The sequence below is a fragment of the Ictidomys tridecemlineatus genome, chromosome 14 (genome assembly GCF_052094955.1).
Source record: "Ictidomys tridecemlineatus isolate mIctTri1 chromosome 14, mIctTri1.hap1, whole genome shotgun sequence".
In the NCBI taxonomy this organism is placed as follows: Eukaryota; Metazoa; Chordata; class Mammalia; order Rodentia; family Sciuridae; genus Ictidomys; species Ictidomys tridecemlineatus.
The window spans coordinates 56,237,896-56,259,445 of record NC_135490.1 but is presented as its reverse complement, the minus strand read 5'-3'; the positions used below and the strand labels follow the sequence as shown (position 1 = coordinate 56,259,445).

Sequence of the window (21,550 nt, the reverse complement as noted above, 5' to 3'; positions counted from 1 at the left end):
AGTGTGAATCAGACAGTATATCGATACCAGATTTCAAACTATATTACAGAGCAACAGTAACAAAAACAGCATGGTACTGGTACCAAAACAGGTGGGTGGACCAATGGTACAGAATAGAGGACACAGAGATCAATCCACAAAATTACAACTATTTATATTTGATAAAGGAGCTAAAAGCATGCAATGGAGGAAGGATAGCATCTTCAACAAATGGTGTTGGGAAAACTGGAAATCCATATAAAACAAAATGAAACTGAATCCCCTCCTCTCACCATGCACAAAAGTTAACTCAAAGTGGATCAAGGAGCTAGATATCAAATCAGAGACTCTGCGTCTGACAGAAGAAAAAGTTGACTCCAATCTACATTTGGGGTTGGGCTCCAAATTCTTTAATAGGACACCCATAGCACAAGAGTTAATAACAAGAATCAACAAATGGGACTCACTTAAACTGAAAAGTTTTTTCTCAGCAAGAGAAACAATAAGAGAGGTAAACAGGGAGCTACATCATGGGAACAAATTTTTACTCCTCACACTTCAGATAGAGCCCTAATATCCAGAGTATATAAAGAACTTAAAAAATTAGACAATAAGATAACAAATAACCCAATCAACAAATGGGCCAAGGACCTGAACAGACACTTCTCAGAGGACATACAATCAATCAACAAGTACATGAAAAAATGCTCACCATCTCTAGCAGTCAGAGAAATGCAAATCAAAACCACCCTAAGATACCATCTCACTCCAATAAGACTGGCAGCCATTATGAAATCAAACAACAACAAGTGCTGGCAAGGATGTGGGGAAAAGAGTACTCTTGTACATTGCTGGTGGGACTGCAAACTGGTGCGGCCAATTTGGAGAGCAGTATGGAGATTCCTGGGAAAGCTGGGAATGGAATCACCATTTGACCCAGCTATTGCCCTTCTCGGACTATTCCCTGAAGACCTTAAAAGAGCGTACTACAGGGATAATGCCACATCGATGTTCATAGCAGCACAATTCATAATTGCTAGACTGTGGAACCAACCCAGATGCCCTTCAACAGATGAATGGATTAAAAAAAATGTGGCATTTATACACCATGGAGTATTATGCAGCACTAAAAAATGACAAAATCATGGGATTTGCAGGGAAATGGATGGCAGTAGAGCAGATTATGCTTAGTGAAGCTAACCAATCCCTAAAAAACAAATACCAAATGTCTTCTTTGATATAATGAGAACAACTAAGAATAGAGCAGGGAGGAAGAGCAGGAAGAAAAGATTAACATTAAACAGAGACATGAGGTGGGAGGGAAAGGGAGAGAAAAGGGAAATTGCATGGAAATGGAGGGAGACCCTCATTGTTATACAAAATTACATTTAAGAGGTTGTGAGGGGAATGGGAAAATAAACAAGGAGAGAAATGAATTAGAGTAGATGGGGTAGAGAGAGAAGATGGGAAGGGAAGAAAGGGAGGATAGTAGAGGATAGGAAAGGTAGCAGAATACAACAGTCACTAATATGGCATTATGTAAAAATGTGGATGTGTAACCGATGTGATTCTGCAATCTGTATTTGGGGTAAAAATGGGAGTTCATAACCCACTTGAATCTAATGTATGAAATATGATGTGTCAAGAGCTTTGTAATGTTTTGAACAACCAGTAAAAAAAGAAAAATAAATAAATAAATAAAAAACTTGCTCTAACCTTAGATATCATATTAAAACAATTTTGCAACTCTACAGGTCTGACTTTTCTGTCTCTAAATACAGGATGTGAGTGGGAAAGAAAAAATTTAATGTTCCCAATTTCTCTTCCAAATATAAAATTCCATAACTTTATGACTATATGATTTAGAAATGAAATCACCAGCAACTCAATTCTTCATCATAGACAAATAAAATAGATGTTGTCAATATTTGACTGAATAAATATAATCTTAAATCTTCCTTTATCATTTCCCGCTGCCAATAATAAACTGAGATTAGAATATTCATCTTATGTCACTGAAGAATATTGCCCAAAATGTCTTCTTCTTTTCTTCTTTTTTTGGTACCAGGAATTGAACCCAGGGACACTTAACCACTGAGTCACATCCCCAGCCCTTTTTATTCTTTATTTTGAAACACAGTCTCACCAAGTTGCTGAAATTGGCTTTGAACTTGTGATCCTCCTGCCCAAGAATTCTTTAGGACAAACACACACACAAAAGACACATTATGTCCTTCCAGAATTATTAAAGGTGTATGTTTCTGTAAAATACACTTGGCTATTGATATCTGTGGGTTCTGCATCCCTGTATTCCATGTCCTGGGTTTACTTTTTGTTCTTATTTCTTAAACAATACAGGATAGTAACTGTTTATATAGCATTTACATTATAGTAGGTATTTATGGTAAGTAATCTAGAGATGTTTTAAAGTATACAGAAGCATTATGTAGATTACATGCAAATACTAAACCATTTAATATAGGAGACTTCAGCCCACATTTTGGGATTTATGCAGGGGAGAGAGGGGTCTGAAACCAATATCCTGCAAACACTGAAAGATGACTGTAGTTTCTAAAATCTTCCTTTTTATATCCATATTTATCAACTTCATATATTCTGAATTAGCTATTAAAAAGGATAAAGTATAAAAGGAATCAGATTTAAAGGGTATTTTTAAGATGTTGTAAGATATTACCATCTACTTCTTCAGTTATAATCTTTTAGCATCACCACTTACTATTTATCATGTGCCAGGGTTTTCTGTTTTATCTAATTTATTTCTCTGTAAGACAAGCAATATTATCCTTCCCTATTATAAAGATGAGGCAACTGAGGGTCAGAGAGATTGGGTAATCTATCAATGTTCACATAACCATAAAATCGTAGACAGAAGATCTGAGAATATATCTGTTGGCTGAACTTTTGCTCTTATTGACTAGGTAAAAACATCTGGATTTAAGGAAGGCAGTCTTCAGGATTTAAGGAAGGTAGTTAAATAACAGCAAAGATCATTGTCAATATTTTTCTTAAAAAAAGGAAAAATATACAAACTTAGAGGTTGTTGCCTACTACTGAAAATTTTATCAAAAGACATTGTTTTCTGAGTCCTGATAGATAACACATTTACAATGAAAAAATAATTTCAGAGTATTAAAATCAAGAAGGCATTTGAGTCTGACTTTTTCTAAAACAGTATCTTTTTGCAATGAAGAAACAGATTTTACCACCTTAATCCAATCCCTTAAAGTAATTACTATCTTCCTCCCTCAACCTTAATTACCAGCAAAGTAGCTGCTGATGTTATAAAGACTGGAATGTGACCAGGAGAGCTAGCTAGCTTTCTCAGAAGATAATCCACAGCTAAATTACCTTGAATATTTTATTGCACAGGATTTGGCCCTTGGGCTTTCAAAGTTAGAAACCAAATTTAACCCTTATCAGATTCACACTGACCAAGTTCACAAAAATTCCAATTTATTAACTTACAATTAATATATAATTATCAAATAGATACTTAAATAAGCATGACTAGAGTATGCTTTCCCTATAGTTAGAGAAAATTATAACCAGAAAGCTAGAAAATGACATAGAAGGTGAATTACTTGTTAAGAGAATCAGACATGATCTTGATATAACATTATCAAAACAGGCTCACTAGTTGAAGGCTTGATGGCCACCACTCCTCATCTCTGGATCTTAGATGAGCTCACCAGAACATGCCCTTTTCTCCTATCTCTGGGCTTCCACAGTGAGTTAATGGAAGTGATGAAAGTGTTTGTTCTTTACACCTTCAGTCAAGTCTTGCTTTATCCTATAAATAATGCTGCCTTTTAAGATGACTTGATTATTTTTGCTCTGGTCAATTAAATACTATTAACTGCTTTTAGAGAGTGATCTTATTTCCCTTATTTTCAAATTCTTGGGGAGAACATTATAGTTGTTTCCATGTGGGAAAGAATTTGAGGTCATAAAACATAACTATTCATGTGGTTTCAGAGATAAGGCCTTATGTTTGTTCTATCTTAATAGTTTGGGAAAAAAATTATCAGATTCACTGAATTATAACAAACCAAGTTTATATATATACATTTAAGGGAGAAATCCTCTAATATCCCACAACTTTACTTTTGTAAACAATGGATCATTCCTTATAATTTTTTTGCAGGTCAAGTAAAGAGGCTCTACTTCTATGAGCACAGTTGAGATTTTGCAAATCCTGCTACAGGAGCTACAAAGCTTGGCCTATCCATCCCATGTCACAACCATTTTGTTGATTAGAGAGATTACTCAAGTCAAACAAGGAATCAGAAAGGTTTAGGGGAAAACAAGGTGTCAACAAGCTGTTGGGAAAGAATGTGGAGAAGTATTTTTTTGCAAGTAATGAGGTAGAAATTAGAAAAGGGTAAAGTGCCCTTTTGGGGCGCTGGGGAAGTTGTAATCTAAAGTGGGAAGGAAAAAAGAATTTCCCAGTATACTTTTCTCTGAATGATACTAGGAAGAAAATTTGTTTTTCTAAAACAATAAGAAGCATTACATAAGTTAGGCTTTTACAATATTTTCATAAAGGGTCAATTCTGTTAAAGTGAAAAGTATTAACAGATTGCTTGTTTACTTCATCTGGGTACAGTGACTCAAGTCATTAAGGCTGCAAAGAAAGGCCATGTTTATCACCTGAGTTGACGGGAGGGTTTCGGATAACATCAACAATAATCTTCTGAACCTCTGGAGTCAGGCCTGCTCTCTCCATATCCAGTGGGTAGCCAGCTTTCACTGCTTGGGCTAAGTGCATACCAATTGCTGTGAGAGGCAGAATCCTCTTCTCAGCTATGCTAATCTAGACAAACAGCAGAAGAAAAAAAGTATTTTTTTTCAAGTTTTCACTATACCTCATGGTAAGAAAATACCTAAAACCTTCAGAAAGTATATGTGCAATGAGAAATAAATAATGTACTACACTTTCACTTAACTTTTTCATTTTATTTCTTTAAAAGTACTACAGACTTCCACAGGATCTACTTTTTATAATCATTATATTGATTAAAACAAAATCACCTAACTTTAGCCAAAAATTCAATCTTAATACCTAATTATTCACTTTAAAACTATTAGTGGCAGAGGGAAGCCATTCCATGTAAATCTAATAGTGGTCATATCCTACTGAAAATACAGAAAATTGTACTGTAATATTCTACATACTTGAAATAATAGACGGTGCTTTAGTTACATCAATTTCCAAGGAAACAAATCTTAAAATGCTTAGTGATAACATAAGGTTTCATATGTGTTCTGTAAAAGGCTCATGCAAAGACTTTAACAGGTGTTTTAAATGGGCTCTATTCACAAAATAATAGTTATAATTTTAACAAGGGCTGTCAGCACTATCCTACTATTGAATTTAGCATGAATTACATTAAATTTAGGATACTGTTTCATATTTACAAAGTTTTTAAAACAAATGTGACTCCAAATATATTAAGATATGTATTAGGTGAAACATTCTTTTCACAATAAATAACATTTCATAATACTCCTCATGTATTTCTAAAGTCTAAATTTGTAGACTATCTTTGTGACCATTGATACTTTTACAAAACAGTCCATTTAAGGTGCTACTTTCAAAAGTAGTATTAAATTACTTTCATTAAATGTCTATCTTTTTTACTAAAAAGTGGGCACCATGTGTGCATAATATCATGGTTATTTGATATGGTTATTTGATACTAGGCATCAAATTACCTCAAACTAATTGTATTATTGCTCCTGATTAATTAGTTGTTAGGCATCTTTAATTTGGTGGTTAACTGGCAAGACCCTCTCAGACTCTAGGGAGGTACAAATAATTAACCATCATATCACACAATAAAATACTACCAAACCCCAAAAGACATAAATGAAGATATACCACTGTTCTTATCTTAAAGTATGAATGTGTAATATAACATATAAAACCTCATATTATGACTATTAGAATGCACTTTATTCAAAAAAATCTGGAAACTATACCAGATTTCCTTAATAACTATATCCATTTCTACCATATATATATGGCCAAATCATGGATATACAGGCATATTTAACATGTATGTGTAAATTACTAATTACATAAGAATTCAACTTAAAATTTCTATTTAACATGTATTTTGTTACAAAAATAGTACAATAGAATTATTTTGTTTCTCAGGTAATAACTTTTATACTTTTAATTGAGGAACCAGACTATCTAATTAGACCATTAAGTTAGTAAGATAAGCTATGAACAATTTATTTGTATTTACAGTGGACCCTGAGTTAAGTAAAGATGCATAATGCAGCTTAGTGGATTGAGGCACAGTGGATATGAAAAGCTGGCATTGGATCCCATAATATGTTCCAAATCAATTTAATGTCAGAGAGAACAGGAATTCAAATCAACTAAACTCAGCAAGAAGCCTCATTCTATCCCTATTCTATCTCTTCATTTTGTATACCCATCAAAACAAATAAAACCTCAGAAGCCTTAAAGATTTATTAAAGAACAATGAAAAAACATTAAGAATGGCTATTTCTTTACAGTAATTAAATCTGTCCCAAAGAACATCTGTTTAGTTTAAAAAAAAAATGCTAGAAGATAGAGTAAAAATAAGGTTTTTTAAAAAATTTTTTATTTCTAGTTTTTGAATATACTTTCAGAGATAACTCTACTCATTTTTAACACATACAAGGAGATATGAATATAAAAGCAGGAATATATACATTTATATATATGTGTGTATATATATATATATATAGTTTTTTCTTTTTTTTTTTTAAACACCATTCTGCATGTCCATTTTTTAAACTTAATGTATCTTTAACACTGTTTCTTCCTTGTTTCTTTTTCGTTTTTTGTTTTTCTGTGTATATGGTTTCTGGGGGTTGAACCAAGGGCCTCACACATGCTAATCATGCATGTACTCTACCACTGAGCTACACCCCCCGCTCTAGGAGATTTTTTTCTTAACAATACATATAATAGCTTTTTAAATTATTAGTCTCATTTAAAAAATAGTTTAAAAATACTGCTCCTGCAGTATCCCTGAGCTATAAATGTGTTTACTTATAATGCATATAATCTCTTTGAAAAAAAATCATTGTCAAACCAGTTTTACTGTTGCTCCTAGACAGGGATAGGCTTAACAGAGGAAATGTCATTGTTTTAAAATTAAAAATAAAATAAGACTTCTTGTGCAGTTAGAAGAAATTGGTCACAACTCCCAGCTCTAATATACAAAAGCTAATAAAACACAAGTTTAAATAAACTAAAAAATTCTCTGTAACATAAAAGTAACACTTACCAAAGACATTTTCTTTTCTTGGAATAAAGAATATGTGCAGGCCACAGACTGTGAGAGTGAGCATTTTTCATTTTTAACTTCCAGACTTTTCTTCTGTTCTTCTTGAGGTATTATATTTGAAAAGAGGTCTGTCTACATAATTGTAAATGTAGCACAAGTAATGAATAATGACATCAATGATAGATATAATAATATCAATATATAATCATTTCCCATTAGGAAAAAATAAGAGAAGTCAACCAAAGAATTCTTATGGGGAGCTCAAAAAGAAGTTGGATTTTTCACATACTGATTTTAAAAGGAAAAGTAATACTAGAGGACATAAATTTCTAATAAAATATTTGTAATAATAAACTTTATTAGTCTTCTCTTTAGTCAAGAGGAAAAGGAACTACAATGTGAACCACTCTGTTCCTATATCCCTAATCCTTTGGAAGTGAATATTGAATAACGAATAAACAAAATCAATATTCAACTTCAGGTAACCACAATCACAAATATGTGTGTGCACACACACACATGCACACACACACACACACAAAATTAATTTATAAAAATATAGCCTAACCAGAACTCTAACCTTTAAATATTATATAAAATCTCAAATATGGTTCCTTAAAAGATGTTTAAAAGGAAAAAAACAGAGTAAAAATAAAACTATTATAGAAATACTGGAATATCTTAAAGCCTGAAAAAAAAATCATAAAGATATAGACAACTATTTTCTTAATCACACACAAAACAGCCTACTATAGTCGTAACGAAATTTGTAACAAACTAGTTTAATAATTTAAAGAGCCTTGTTTCCTGATGAGTAACACTGGTATCATTTTGGCAATGTTTTTTATCATTATGGTTTATTAAATTTTGTTTAGATACATGAGGAAGAATATGAGTTTTCTTTGGGAAAGCCATTTACTTTTTGTTTCCATATTCTGTCATTTAGAGAATTCAACTTAAAAAATTGTTATGTAAGTTTTCGTCTACCAATTGGCAAGAAATATAAATGTCTGACTTTTCCTTATTATATGTACAATGCCCAATTTTAGAATTTGAATTATCCTGCATGTTTTCCAAACCTTTGAGGGCATTTCATAACAAATTTCAGAGCTATACTTTCACATTAACATCAAAGAGAAATGTAAACAAATAACCTGAAGGGTAGGGATTTAATGTTCTGAGCATATAATAGGTCTAAATAAAATGGGGCAAGGTGTTATACCTTTCTATTCCCATTTTAAAGTTTCAGAATGGCTGCATTTTGGAGATTGTAGAAAGAGCACATCAAGACAGAATAGGTGTTTTCTAGGAAAGCTTTGCAAGCTTCTTAGACTGGTCTCCATGCTGTGGCATTTTGCCATGGGTTAGTGTGGGGTTTCAGTCTTCATCCTTGCAACCTTAAAAGTCTGATGTGTCAAAGCAGTTGCACTGTAGGAATTATAAGTGTTTATACTAGGAAGCAAATTCATTCATTTATAGTGAAGCACACAACTGGAACATTTCACATGGCCCAACTGGTGTGCTCTGTCTTAAAAAACAGCTACATAGGAAGCCAGCCTTCCTGAAAGTTGTTTAGTAAGCTTGGAATATAACATGGGAATTTATAAGATTTATAAGAGAGTGTCTTAAGTAATTTTAGTAACAAAGGTAGGCTGAGACATTCTCCTTGCCAGTTAAAACTTTAATGTTCAAATCTAGTTAGCCAAAATGTCTTCTCATCTGAAAAGCATGTAGGTAGTCTTTGCCTACATTTGTCTTTATGCCTTTTCTATTTATGTTTCCATAATTCACTACTGTGTTCATAAAGCCTTTTTCTATATTGAATATGATTTGATTAAACTTCTGCTTACTAAAGTCACATTCTATCTATAACTTCTTGACATTATTACTTTGGATTATTTGCCAAATGTCTTAGATATTACTAAATCCTTTTTTGTCTCAGAAACCAAAATCTTTAGGGATTTGCTAGTATGATTCATAAGAAGATAATTTTCATAGAATATATTTCTATAAAGTGACTTTAGCACGCCTGGGGCTGTAGCTCAGTGGTAGAGTGCTTGCCTTGCAAGTGTGAGGCACTGGGTTCAATCCTCAGCACCACATAAAAATAAATAAATAAAGATATTGTGTCCATCTATAAAAAATATTTTTTAAAGTGACTTTAGCATATTTTCCTAAACAGTTGTCATTAATGGGTTTAATACTCATGTCATATTTGTAACTGCGTTTCTTTTTTTTTGAGACAATCTCACTATGTTGCTGAACTAGCTCAAATGTATGGGTTCAAATGACCCTCCCACCTAAGTTCTGGAGTAGTTGGGACTACAGTGACATGCTACCACACCCAAGCTTGTATTTGTAACTTCAGATTTGTATCATGGTAGTATTTAAATTTTATTTCAAAATTTGAAGTAAATACATTAAAAAGCTTAACAAAAGTCATGAATTACAAAACTGGTCTAATAAACATTAATGGGAATTTCTTTAATAAATGGTTTCAATTTACAAAATAATCCATATAATTTCTAACCTCAAAAGCTAGTGGTTAGCCACATATAGTGGCATATGCCTGTTATCTCAGCAGCTCAGACAGCTGTGGCAAAAGGATCACAAATTCAAAGCCAGTCTCAGCAATTTAGACAGGCCCTAATCAACTTAGTGAGATCCTGTATCAAAGAACTGGAAATGTGAGTCAGTGGTTAAGTGCCCCTTGGTTCAATTCCTGGTACCAAAAGAAATTTTATAAAAAAGCTAGCAGTCATTTTTTTCTGACCATAATATTCAGAAAGGATTTTTAAAGCTATGCTTTGGAGCATTTACCTTTTGCCCTATTTCAATTTCCTCTCCATAGGAGGAACTGGATAAGATAATTCATTCATTATTAAATAATGCCACTAATTCATAAAAGAAGATATCAAGTGTCCAAAGAGAGGGAACTTATTAAATTACTACTAGTAGGTATGTTATTCTTTACCAAATCATTAAGAAACTAATTTCATTTTCAAAGTATCTAATATGAAATATAAGAAAATTTCATACAATGTCTTGTATAAGAGTATGAAAAAGAAAATTTAAACTTGCCAAAAATATTCTATTTTAAAGAAGGAAATGCTACACACACAAAGCTGAAGAGAGCCGGGCGGTGCACACCTATAATTCCAGCAGCTCAGGAGGCTGAGGCAAGAGAATTGAGAGTTCAAAGCCAGCCTCAGCAAAAACAAGATGCTAAGTAATTCAGTGAGACCCTGTCTCTAAATAACTTACAAAATAGAGCTGGGGATGAGACTCAGTGGTTGAGTGTCCCTGAATTCAATTCTCAGCACACACACACACACACACACACACACACACACACACACACACACAGAAGGGGTTTTAAAATTCATTCATTCATTCATTCATTTATTGTGTGCTGGGGATTGAACCCATGGCCTTGTGCTTGCAAGGCAAGCACTCTACCAACTGAGCTATATTCTGAGCCCCAGAAGGGTTTTCTGCACAGAATTTGAGAATGATTTTTCTAGAGCAGGATCCATGTGTACCTGCTCAAAGCTTACAGGAGGTTTTTGGAAGAAAAAAAACAATCCCTAATACAGTCTTCAGTGTTTTTAACTCTTCCAGCTTTTTACACACATCCCATGTCTTATCTTTCTAAAGTTATCCATTTGCTTCCTTAGATAGAGAAGGAAGTATCACTTCCATTGTGTAAGTCAGGACATGAAGACTCAGAAGTTAAAGAATGTGTTCAGGATCATCAAGTAGCATTTGCAGGTAAATGGATGGAGTTAGAGAAGATAATGCTAAATGAAGTTAGCCAATCTCCAAAAAACAAATGCTGAATGTTTTCTTTGACATAAGGAGGCTGATTCATAGTGGGATAGGGAGCAGGAGCAAGCATGGGAGGAATAGACGAACTCTAGATAGGGCAGAGGAATAGGAGAAGGAGGGCATGGGGTTATTAATGATGGTGGAATGTGATGATCATTATTATCCAAAGTACAGGTATGACATGAAATGGTGTGACTATACTATGTATACAACAGAGATGAAAAATTGTGTTCTATATGTGTAATAAGAATTGTAGGGGTTAAAGTTGTGGCTCAGTGGCCACAACTTTCAAGTGTGAGGCCCTGGGTTTGATCCTCAGCACCACCTAAAAATAAATAAGTAAAATAAAGGTATTGTGTCCAACTACAACTAAAAAATGAATATTAAAAAAAGGAATTGTAATACATTCCGCTGTCATATAGAATTTTAAAAAAAAGCAGCCTCCTGAAAGGGTGGAGATTCAAGAGCATTTTTGTTTTACAGTTATATCCATGTATGTCCATCAGCGATACTGCTTCCAGTCTATTTCAATTCAGTTCTTTATTTTCAGGAAAGTCATTACTTCAGTAAAGTTCTTATTTGTCAACTTGAAAAAAAAAAAAAAAAGAATTGAAATTCTTTGATTCTGAGTCCAGCAGTCTTTCCACAACTGCCCAGGGTCTTACCTGTACTGTACCATATAGCATGGTATGCATGTGTAGTTTAAGAAAAAACCCAAATGATATTTGTGGTCACTTAAATTGGAATAATGAATAATAAAATAATAAAAGGAGATTTTTAAAAACTATGAAGACTAATAAAAGGTTATGAAAATACTATGAAGACTAAAAAGAATAAAATGAACACTATGAAAGGAAAAGAAAGGAAAGAATTTATCAACCTAAAATACAGGACTTTGTCAAATTTCAAAATAAAGCCTACCAATGAAATAGAAACAAAAGCCTCCCAGATAATCGCTTTACTATCATCTTTTAACAAGTAACTAACAAATTTTTATAACTATTTACTATAAAAACAATCTAAATCCATTTTCTAAGAGTCCAGTATGAAAATACAAATAAAAGGCTAAAATGTTGCTTTTGAAATGGTCAAAAAAGGTTCTTTTCTAATAGTTCCAATAGTATTTTACCTGAATACTATTTTCTATGCAGAACTGTTTGATGACTTCCAACAGAGGAGCTAACACAGTAGCTTTGCCTTCAGAAACACCATCGATCTGTTTTACATTTTCAACTGTCGTTGGTCTATCATTAAAAAAAAAAAAGTCAATAAACCACTGAAACAGCATCACTCCAGCAATACAGGTGATGTTCAGCTTCATAGTGATATTTAATAAATGTATATTTCTTTAAAAAATAAAATACAAATTACTATACAAGCAGGCAAAAACTTTATAAATTTATTTCTTTGCTTTCCTCCACTTACAGATTTGCTGTTTTAACAATTCATGAATAAAACCACCACTACCTCTATCACCACTAAAGCATAGTAGATGTACTATCTAGTAAACCGGTCACTGTCAGAAAGAAGCAGGCTAACATTTTATCTTACACTATTATTTATATTATTATTATTGCAAAAACAAAAACTAGGAGGTACTACCTGAGGACAATTAAGAGCCTTAAAAACTCTTTTTTAAAGACTATTTCAATCATTTTTTTCTACAAAATGTTTATCTATGGCTGAGGTTGTACTTCAGTGCTTGCCTAGCACATGAGAGGCACTGGGTTTGATCCTCAGCACCAAATAAATAAACAAACAAAGTAAAGGCACTGTGTACATCTACAACTAAAACTATTTTTTAAAAATGTTTATCTATAACAAAAATCTGCTAACTAGGCTTTTAGTTCTTATTTTTTATTGTGTCCAATATCCAAAAAACCGTAAAATATCTTCTAAAAATCTGCCAAGCTAATAATAACTCCTTTTCCTTAAATATCTTCTCCAAATATTAAAGTGTTGACTTAGAATACAGGTAAATATTTTCAACAAAATATTATTGTAAAATATAAAGCACTGTAATATCATTAGAAAATTCTGCGCTAGAGTTACATCTATTGAATGAAATTTAGTGACAAACAATTTTTAAATGAAGTTTTAAAAGATGAATGAATGAAAATTAGCAACAAACACATTTTTGGAAGGAAGTATAAAAATGAATACAATTACCCAGCAACTATTCTTTGGGAATAATTTCTTCTAAATATTTATTAAATGCCTAGTCTTTATTAGGCATTGTGCTTAGTACTGTGAAAGACACATAGAGATGAGGAACAAATATCTCTATCCACAGAGACTAAAATCTAGACGATATAATATATGTCTCCCATTAATTATAAAAAATTAATAAAGCATTCTGTGGTAAGTGCCATTAAAGCAAGTTTAGAATTCTTCTAAAAGTCCTTTATGAATTCAAGATAAAGGAATTATTTTGCTGAGTAACACAATAGGAGGCTTCATGAAGTAAACAGTAATAAATCTAGATCTTGAAGGATTTAAGAAGAGTTTTGAGGAATCAAGGAAACATAAGGCAAAAGCAAGACTGTAAATAAATATATATAAGTTGAAAAGGAATCTTCAATAAATGGTAGACAATCCAGGTAAGATATATCATTCTGAATTCTGTGACTTAGATGAAAAAAAGCAGATTTGAGTCCATAATGGAGTGTCTTGATTTCTAGGCTAAAGAAGTTAAGATTGGGGGCTGGGGATGTGGCTCAAGCGGTAGCGTGCTCGCCTGGCATGCGTGCGGCCTGGGTTCGATCCTCAGCACCACATACAAACAAAGATGTTGTGTCCGCCGAAAACTAATATTAAAAAAAAAAATTCTCTCTCTCTCTCTCTTTAAAAAAAAAAAAAAAGAAGAAGTTAAGATGGGTGCCCATGGAGAGAGAAACTGAAGAGTGACCACTTAAAAGGCTATTATAAGTACTAATATGGGGTTATTTTGAATAGGCAGGAAGGCATATATAAACACCAAAACATTCCAATGAACACTAACTGAATAAGAGACAAGATATATGTTAATGAGTGGAAACAATATCAGGTTTTAAACATGTGTGATTAGAAACATGATAGTACCACTAAAAATGAGGGATTCAGAGAGAGGAGTACTGGCATTTGGACAAAATATGTACATGGAAGGTAAATGAACAATGAGTTGGATTTTATATATACTGAATCTGACTGCTATACATAATTGGTTCTCAACTCATGCAGAAACGTGGAACTAAAGCTTAGGAAAGAGATCTGCATAGCAACATGGGAGATTTGGGCGTTAGCTCACAAATCGATAGCTGAATCCCTGGTCAGATTATTACTTAATGATATATTTTACAAATCTATTATGTCAGAGGAAATAAATCAGAATGTAAACAAACAGCTTACCTCATTTTGGCCATATCCAACAATATCTTATTTGTTGCCAAAATAGCTGGAGGAACATCCATTATATTGGCATGTCTCTGTCTAGCTTCTACCAATTTGCGATATAACATAATCTGAACAACAACAAAAGAGAAAAGAACACACAATTTTTTAATGTACTTAGAAAAATTCAGTTGTTATGTTTAGCGCTTCAGATACTACATTTTCCCTTAAGATGAAAATAAACTGAACTCTATCTCAGATTCTTAGCTAAAAACAATTTTTAATAAACTGGTAGCAGATTTTTAAGCATGCACAGAATACTAACTCCCCTCTCATAAATTAATTACCCCTTTTCACAAAAACCTTACCTGATTCTCTTGCTCTTGGGCCAAAAGAACAGGATCTGAGAAACTGTAAGATTTTTCTGATGAATGCACCATGATACTAAAATATTAAAAAATAAATAAATGATAAAGTCTTTTCTTTCTCCTAATTTTATTTTTATTTTGCCCATAAAAATGAGAATATCATTCCAACCCAGTACAAATATTTATTCTTAACAATGCCAGGAGGGCAATTATTATTTAAGTGGCAACAGTTAGATTTTAAATATTTCAGAACAAATACAGTCAGTATAATCATAAAGTTAAAACTATAATTTGAGTTCTTTATAAAATTGATGTATTTAAGAAAAGTATCGGTCCTATCCTCCTCCTCAAACAAATGTTTTGAAAGAAAATACTGCATATCCATACTAAAGAGAACATTTTTTTCTTAACTAATACAAATACAATTTATGATTCCTGATATAAAATCACTGATTTTCAATTGATGGAAAACATAATATTATTCAGAACTTTCTTCAAAATGAAATGAATAAGCATAAAGCAAAAGAAGTAGCTAGATGTGGTAGTACATACTTGTAATCCCAGCAACTCAGGAGGCTGAGGCAGGAGGACTGCAAGTTTGAGTCCAGTCTCAGCAACTTAGAAAGACCCTAAGCTACTGACACCCTGTCCAAAAATAAAAAATAAAAAGGACTAGGGATATGGCTCAGTGGTAAAGCACCCAAGTTCAATACCCAGTAACAAAAAAAAAAAAAAGAAGTAATTTTGTTTTGTTTTGAACTCTTCAAGAGGGAAAAACTATACCTAATGAGAAAATATGGTATGAAAGGTGCTAGGCAGTAAACTAGATATTCTACAAGAGACATTTCTCATTGATAAACTAATTGGAAACAGGAAAAGTTATAAAAATGAAATTGTATAGAATAGCCTACATAAGAGATGTCACATTTAAATAAATTCCTGCTTTGGGGGACAAAAGGGAGAGCATACTTGATATTTAAGAGATGTTTATAGATTTCTCTGTTATAAGAACTCAGAAACTATAATGTAAAGAATTTCATTTTCACAATTATCAAATTAAGTATTACCAAATCCTATCACTACAATAAATAGACTGGACCCTGAAGAAAGATCACTATAGTTCAAAGAACTAGTACTATCAGGTTACTCAAGAAAATGATAAATCTGCTTTAAATTACATATTAACCTTTATCTTAGAATTATACAAACTTTATACTACAATGCCATTTGAAAAATGATTTTTAAACTACTTCACAAAGGAAATTTTATTATTATGTATACTGGCCAAACCTTGGTAATATCCCTGAGGCAGAAATATATGCAGAAAAATTTTAACAAAAAAAAGAATGTGATATCTCTGAACATCATTACAAGTTCACAGAAGAATGGTTCAAAGTAACTATAATGAACATCATCAAAGAGATTAATAAAGATACTGTATCTATGAAACAAGAAAACACAGTTATATATTATTAAACAAAAAGAGAACCAGAATTCTCATCAATTAAAAATCTGACAACTAAAATTCAATGTTCACTAGATGGGAAGTGTTAAAAATAAAGGAACTCTCATAGAGTGCAAACTAGCAGAAAAAGAATTCTAAAATTAGTGGGGTGGGAGGAGACAATTATTAACATCAGGAACAATAAAGGTAGTGGTGGCCATATTGTGGTTATAACAATATAAAAATAAATTATTAATATGACCAAACCTTATAAGTATGTTGGGAGGATTGAAAGAAGGCAACCTACTATGACAGCAATTCAATAAAAAATTCCTATAATTAATAAGTCATAAACTAGTATCTAAGCATGTCATTTAGAAATACAAAGATTAAGTACCAGAGAATACAGCTAAGTAAGCTTAGGGAGGGTGAGCAAAGTGAGCAAAGCATTAGAAAGTGCATACTTTATTACAGACCTCGAAGTATCAATTGACTTTTCATATGTATTATTTGATGAAAATAAAAGTACCCTGTGTACTTCTGTACACTAAATCCTTATATTTAAATTCATTTCTAGGCAATTCCACAGGTATCCCAAACTCAGTATTAACCCATCTATCTTTTTCAATCACCAAGTACTAACAATTCTATCTCTAGGACAAGGGTGAAGCTTAGTGGTAGAGCGCTTGCCTCATGTGTGTGATACCCTGAGTTCAATCCCCAGCACTGAAGGAAAAAAGTTCTTAGAAGTCTAAATATCTCATAAGTCTCTTTCTCCCCATGCCCACTGCCATTTCTCTCATCTATGCTATCATCTCTTGCAAATTCCTCTGCAATCACCTCCTTATTTGTGTCTCTACAACAACTCTAACCTTCTTGCAATCTATTCTCTCCACAACAAACATATTAATAAAGGGTTGGCACACAATGGTCCACAGGCCAACTCCAGCTTTTTTTTTTTTTTTTTTTTTTTTGGTCAGGACTTAGCTAAGTCTTTTATACTTTGAAATGGATTTTAAAAAAAGATCATTCTGTGACATGCTAAATTATATAAACTTTAATAAATAAGATTAGTAGGAACATGGTCACACTTATTCCTTCATATATTATCTGTGGCTGCTTTGAGGCTACAAAAGCAAAGTAGAGCAGCTGTCACAGAGGTTTGGGCCTTCAATGACTAAAGTATTTACTATCTTTCTTCTACAGAAAAGTCTGTCAACTCTTGTTCAGAAGTAGAGCTTTGACCACATTACTGTTCTACTTAAAACACTTCCTTAGGTTCCTAACTGCCTTTATGATCTAGTCAAGTGCTTAGAAGAAACTGGATACTCTGGACTCTATTTAATTTTCTATCATATTTAAATTTTACCACTCTCTATTGACAGGTAACATCTAGCCATATTGCTGAGCTTAGACCTTCATTTGCTTTCAGCTTTTTACATGTGAACAATTCCTCTACTTGGAACACTTTCCCTCATATCACTTGACTGACTTCCACTCAAGCTTCAAGTATCACTTCTGGGAAGCCCTGATTAAGCCTCTATTGTTTCCAAAATATTATTTTCTGGATTGTAGTTTTATGTTCCCTTCCCTGTATATCCCATTACAGTATTAGCTCTGTGGGGGCTGGTGACTATGTCTCCATTATTCTCTACTGAATTCCAAAACCTAAAATAGCACCTGGAACGAAGAAGAAGCCTAGCAAAAAAAGTAAATATTTAAATGAAAAAATGCTTCAGGATATTTAATGGACATATTGTTTTTTACACCCCTTAACCTTTCTGTTCATATAAAACAATAGTAATTACATTCCACACATTCAAACAAAAAGGAATTGATTGGGGTAGAAAACTGATATTATGATAAACATTTTAACAGCTCCAAAGTAGTATTATCAAAGTGAGCAAAACATTAGAAAGTGCATAACAATCATAGATCACATTAATATACTTTGACCTGATATGAATGTAAACATAGTCCATTTAAACTGTGTATGTATAACATGGGCCCTGATATGACATGCTTTTCAAATTTTCCTTCCTCAGAAACTCTGGAATTTGTACTCTTCTCACTCTTTCATTAATCAGTAAATCAAATAGTAAGCCTAAATGTTCAAGTATATTATCTTTATTCTCTCCCAACTCTATATGTGTTTATCATTTTATGTTACCATAAATACCTTTTTTTGAAAATGAAGTGGGTATATTTCACACAAATGTAATAACGGTGGTTAAGGCTAGTTGTATACACATATAGATTTAAAAGTCATCTCTGCCATTTGCTATATGTTCTTCAACAAGTTAGTTAACTTCTTAACCCTTGGTATCTTCAACTATAAGATGGAGATAAATAATAGGGAGTACTAACTCATAGACTGTTGTAAGATGAAGTGTTACATATGAAGTGCTTAGCATTTAACATAGAACCTGGCAAACAATAATACCCATGAAATGTTAGCTATTAAATTAATACTATCATTGTATGGATCTGTCAGATCAGACAAGGCAGGCAGCTACCAAAGGAGGCAAATTTAAAAGGGCCGCTGAATAGGCTTTATTGAGATATCACTCCCAGGCGGAACTTGATCAGACCCACAGAGGGGACAGGGGAAGGGTCTGAGGAGAAACCGTGTGGAAGCTCGACCGGACTGGACTTTTATGGGGCTTACAGCAGGAAGGGAAGGGCTGGGGACAGGAATAGGTGTTTCTAGGGTCCCTTTGCCCCCTTGGAGTTGGCTGAACTCTAGGATTGGCCAGGGGTCCTGCTGATTGACAGGTGTTAGTCAGGAGATCTGGATGATTGACAGGCATTTCTGCCAGCATCTGATTAATGTTCTTTTCAGGCATGGGCTGCTTTGTTCTAAGTTGCCACTAAGTCCCCACCAAGTCGCCGCCAGGGACCTAACAGGATCTACTTTAATAATTGTAGTACTGGAAACTTATGCTTTAACCTCCTTTTGTCAATGAAGAAGCCAACATCTAATAGTCCTTTATCTTCAGAAAAGAAAGGAAAGTAATGCTGATAATATAAGCATAGGAAATAAATATTTGGAACTCTGTACCTTTTTTTAGGAATGTTACTCCCAGAAGAAATGTTAGCAAGTGCTTTGGAAGAACACCTCCTCTCCAAGTTAGACTGCTTTTAAACACATAAAGGTCCATTTAAAAATCACAAGTTTCAAAAAACACTTAAATACAAAGAAAAAAGGGTACAAAATCTCACAATGACAATCTCTCCTCAGATAACCAAGTCATCAAATAAATCAACTGAAAATAAGCTCTTGAACTATCAACTTTTAAAATTCAAAAGGCAATTAAAAATACAACTCAACAGCTGGGGGCTATGGCACACACCTGTAAGCCCAAGGTCAAGGCCAGCAACTTAGTGAGGACCCATCTCAAAAAGGCAAGGTATATAGCTCAGTAGTAGAGTACTTACCTAACTGCTCAACGTCCTAGGTTCAATCCCCAGTACCAAAAAAATAAAACACAAAAATACAACCCAATGTCCCACTAATCCAAAACTCATAAGTGATCAAAAGAACATTCTAAAGTACAGTAAGAGCCCAAGACATGAAACTGATTGAATTACATTCCATATATTTTAATAAAGCAGAAAAAGTATAAAAAGTTTAATTCACCTGTATGTCCCGTTTCCACATTCTAATTAGCTAATGTCCACCAGTGGGTGAGTTCCTAATCTACAATAGCTGTCTAAGATCCCAACAAAGCAAGAAAATGTGGATGGTGTGTGTATGTGTGTTTGTGTATGTGAAGTGAGTAATGTAGCTTTAATGAGACTATTTAGGAAGTAGGCTTATTTTTTCATCACCGGTAAGCATTATAAATATGTAAAAACTAAGCTAAATTAGTTACCAAATAGGCTTAAAAGAATCAAAGTAAGTTTTTTTCCTCAAATACTTCTAATTCTTCTAATAGCTCCAGAAATCACATATTGCATTTTACTCTATTCATATCATTTCTCTTTCCGATTTATGACTTGTTTTATGTGCCATTTTCCTCTTTATGTAAAGCAGAATTAACATAATGTTTTAAAACAAGAGTTGCAACAATTAAAACCACCTCTTTAAAACAAACCTTCTCTGCAGTTAATTCAATTGGTATTTGATTAGAAGAATGCGGTTCAGTGCCTGAAGATACAGTTTTAGAACTGAAAAATAAAATTAAATTATCTCAAATGTGAAAATGCAATTATCTAATTGTGAATCATCATACCCCTACTCTCTCAGAAAAGCAGATAACATTATATTATCCTTTTTAAATGACTTTTAAATGTAATTTCTTTTCCCAGAAAAGGAAGATGTTTGAAAGAAAAAACTGATACACAATCAAGAATATGTAAAGGTATTAAAAAGTAGGCAATAAGTGTATTCCCTTCCCATCTTCTACACATGAGAAGAAAATGCAGTATATGAATTCTTCAGCATTCATGTGAATGCTACTTAATCAATGGAAAAGAAGTTTTCTAATGGTCAACTACTTCCCATCAACCAAGAAAGTTCTGTGATTTATCTTTTCCCGGGGACTCCCTTTCTTCCAAATTGACTAAAGTAGATATATGCAAAAACAGACAGGCAATTCATTTTACTTGAATGGTACCTAAAATCACTGAAACAGCAACAACACCAAAAACCCATAAGTTGACAGAAAAAAAAAAAAAACTGAAAAATGAACCTTGGCCGAAGAAACTTCCTTGGACACAACTCTTCATCAGCTTGAAGCATAAGACTCTGAGGAGATTCTGCATTGGATCTATCAAGCCAATTTCTACCCTATTGAAATAAGAAAAGAATCTTAATGCATAGTTGAGAAAAATTAAGTCAAACAGGTAGACTTCTATACTGTTTACCTTTTTTGTAAGGGTGCAAATCTTTGCAAATTTGTTATGCCCAGGAACTTCTACCAAGAATCCTTCAGTTATGAGGTGACGGGATAAGGCCTTCCACCAATTCTCTGTTTGATCCTTACCAGTGCCAAAAAAACTGTGACTACGATATTTATTTGCAATACGCTGAGAACTCTGAAATCAGGAATAAAATTAATATCTAAAAATGCTTATCCAATTAAATGGAATAAGTTAAAAAACAAACCCATCCATTGATTCTTTGGATTTAACCAAAAAATCCAACTTTAACAACCTACAAAAGTTTTAAAAAATTTTTTAGTTGTGATGGGCACAATATCTTTATTTTATTTATCTTTATGTAGTATTGAGGATCAAACCTAGGG

At 33.0% G+C, this 21,550-nt stretch overlaps 1 protein-coding gene across 8 annotated transcripts in view; it reads right to left on the bottom strand.

The window, feature by feature from the left end:
• The window catches only part of Wrn (WRN RecQ like helicase), a 142,235-nt gene that overhangs the window by 20,846 nt on the left and 99,839 nt on the right, over positions 1 to 21,550 (bottom strand). For 4 of the 8 annotated variants that reach the window (XR_013430403.1, XM_078031155.1, XM_078031157.1 and 1 more), the window contains 9 exons: positions 21,171 to 21,341; positions 20,996 to 21,093; positions 20,399 to 20,471; positions 19,363 to 19,439; positions 14,858 to 14,933; positions 14,508 to 14,620; positions 12,250 to 12,364; positions 7,293 to 7,424; positions 4,651 to 4,813 (listed from right to left, as the gene is read on the bottom strand). Coding sequence is in view for 7 of the 8 variants with exons in the window: in XM_078031155.1 (XP_077887281.1) it covers positions 4,651 to 4,813; positions 7,293 to 7,424; positions 12,250 to 12,364; positions 14,508 to 14,620; positions 14,858 to 14,933; positions 19,363 to 19,439; positions 20,399 to 20,471; positions 20,996 to 21,093; positions 21,171 to 21,341 (1,018 nt within the window). In the remaining variant the exon portion in view is untranslated. The remainder of the gene's footprint in view (positions 1 to 4,650; positions 4,814 to 7,292; positions 7,425 to 12,249; positions 12,365 to 14,507; positions 14,621 to 14,857; positions 14,934 to 19,362; positions 19,440 to 20,398; positions 20,472 to 20,995; positions 21,094 to 21,170; positions 21,342 to 21,550) is intronic. The other 4 variants (XM_078031156.1, XM_078031159.1, XM_078031158.1 and 1 more) reach the window with 4 other exon arrangements.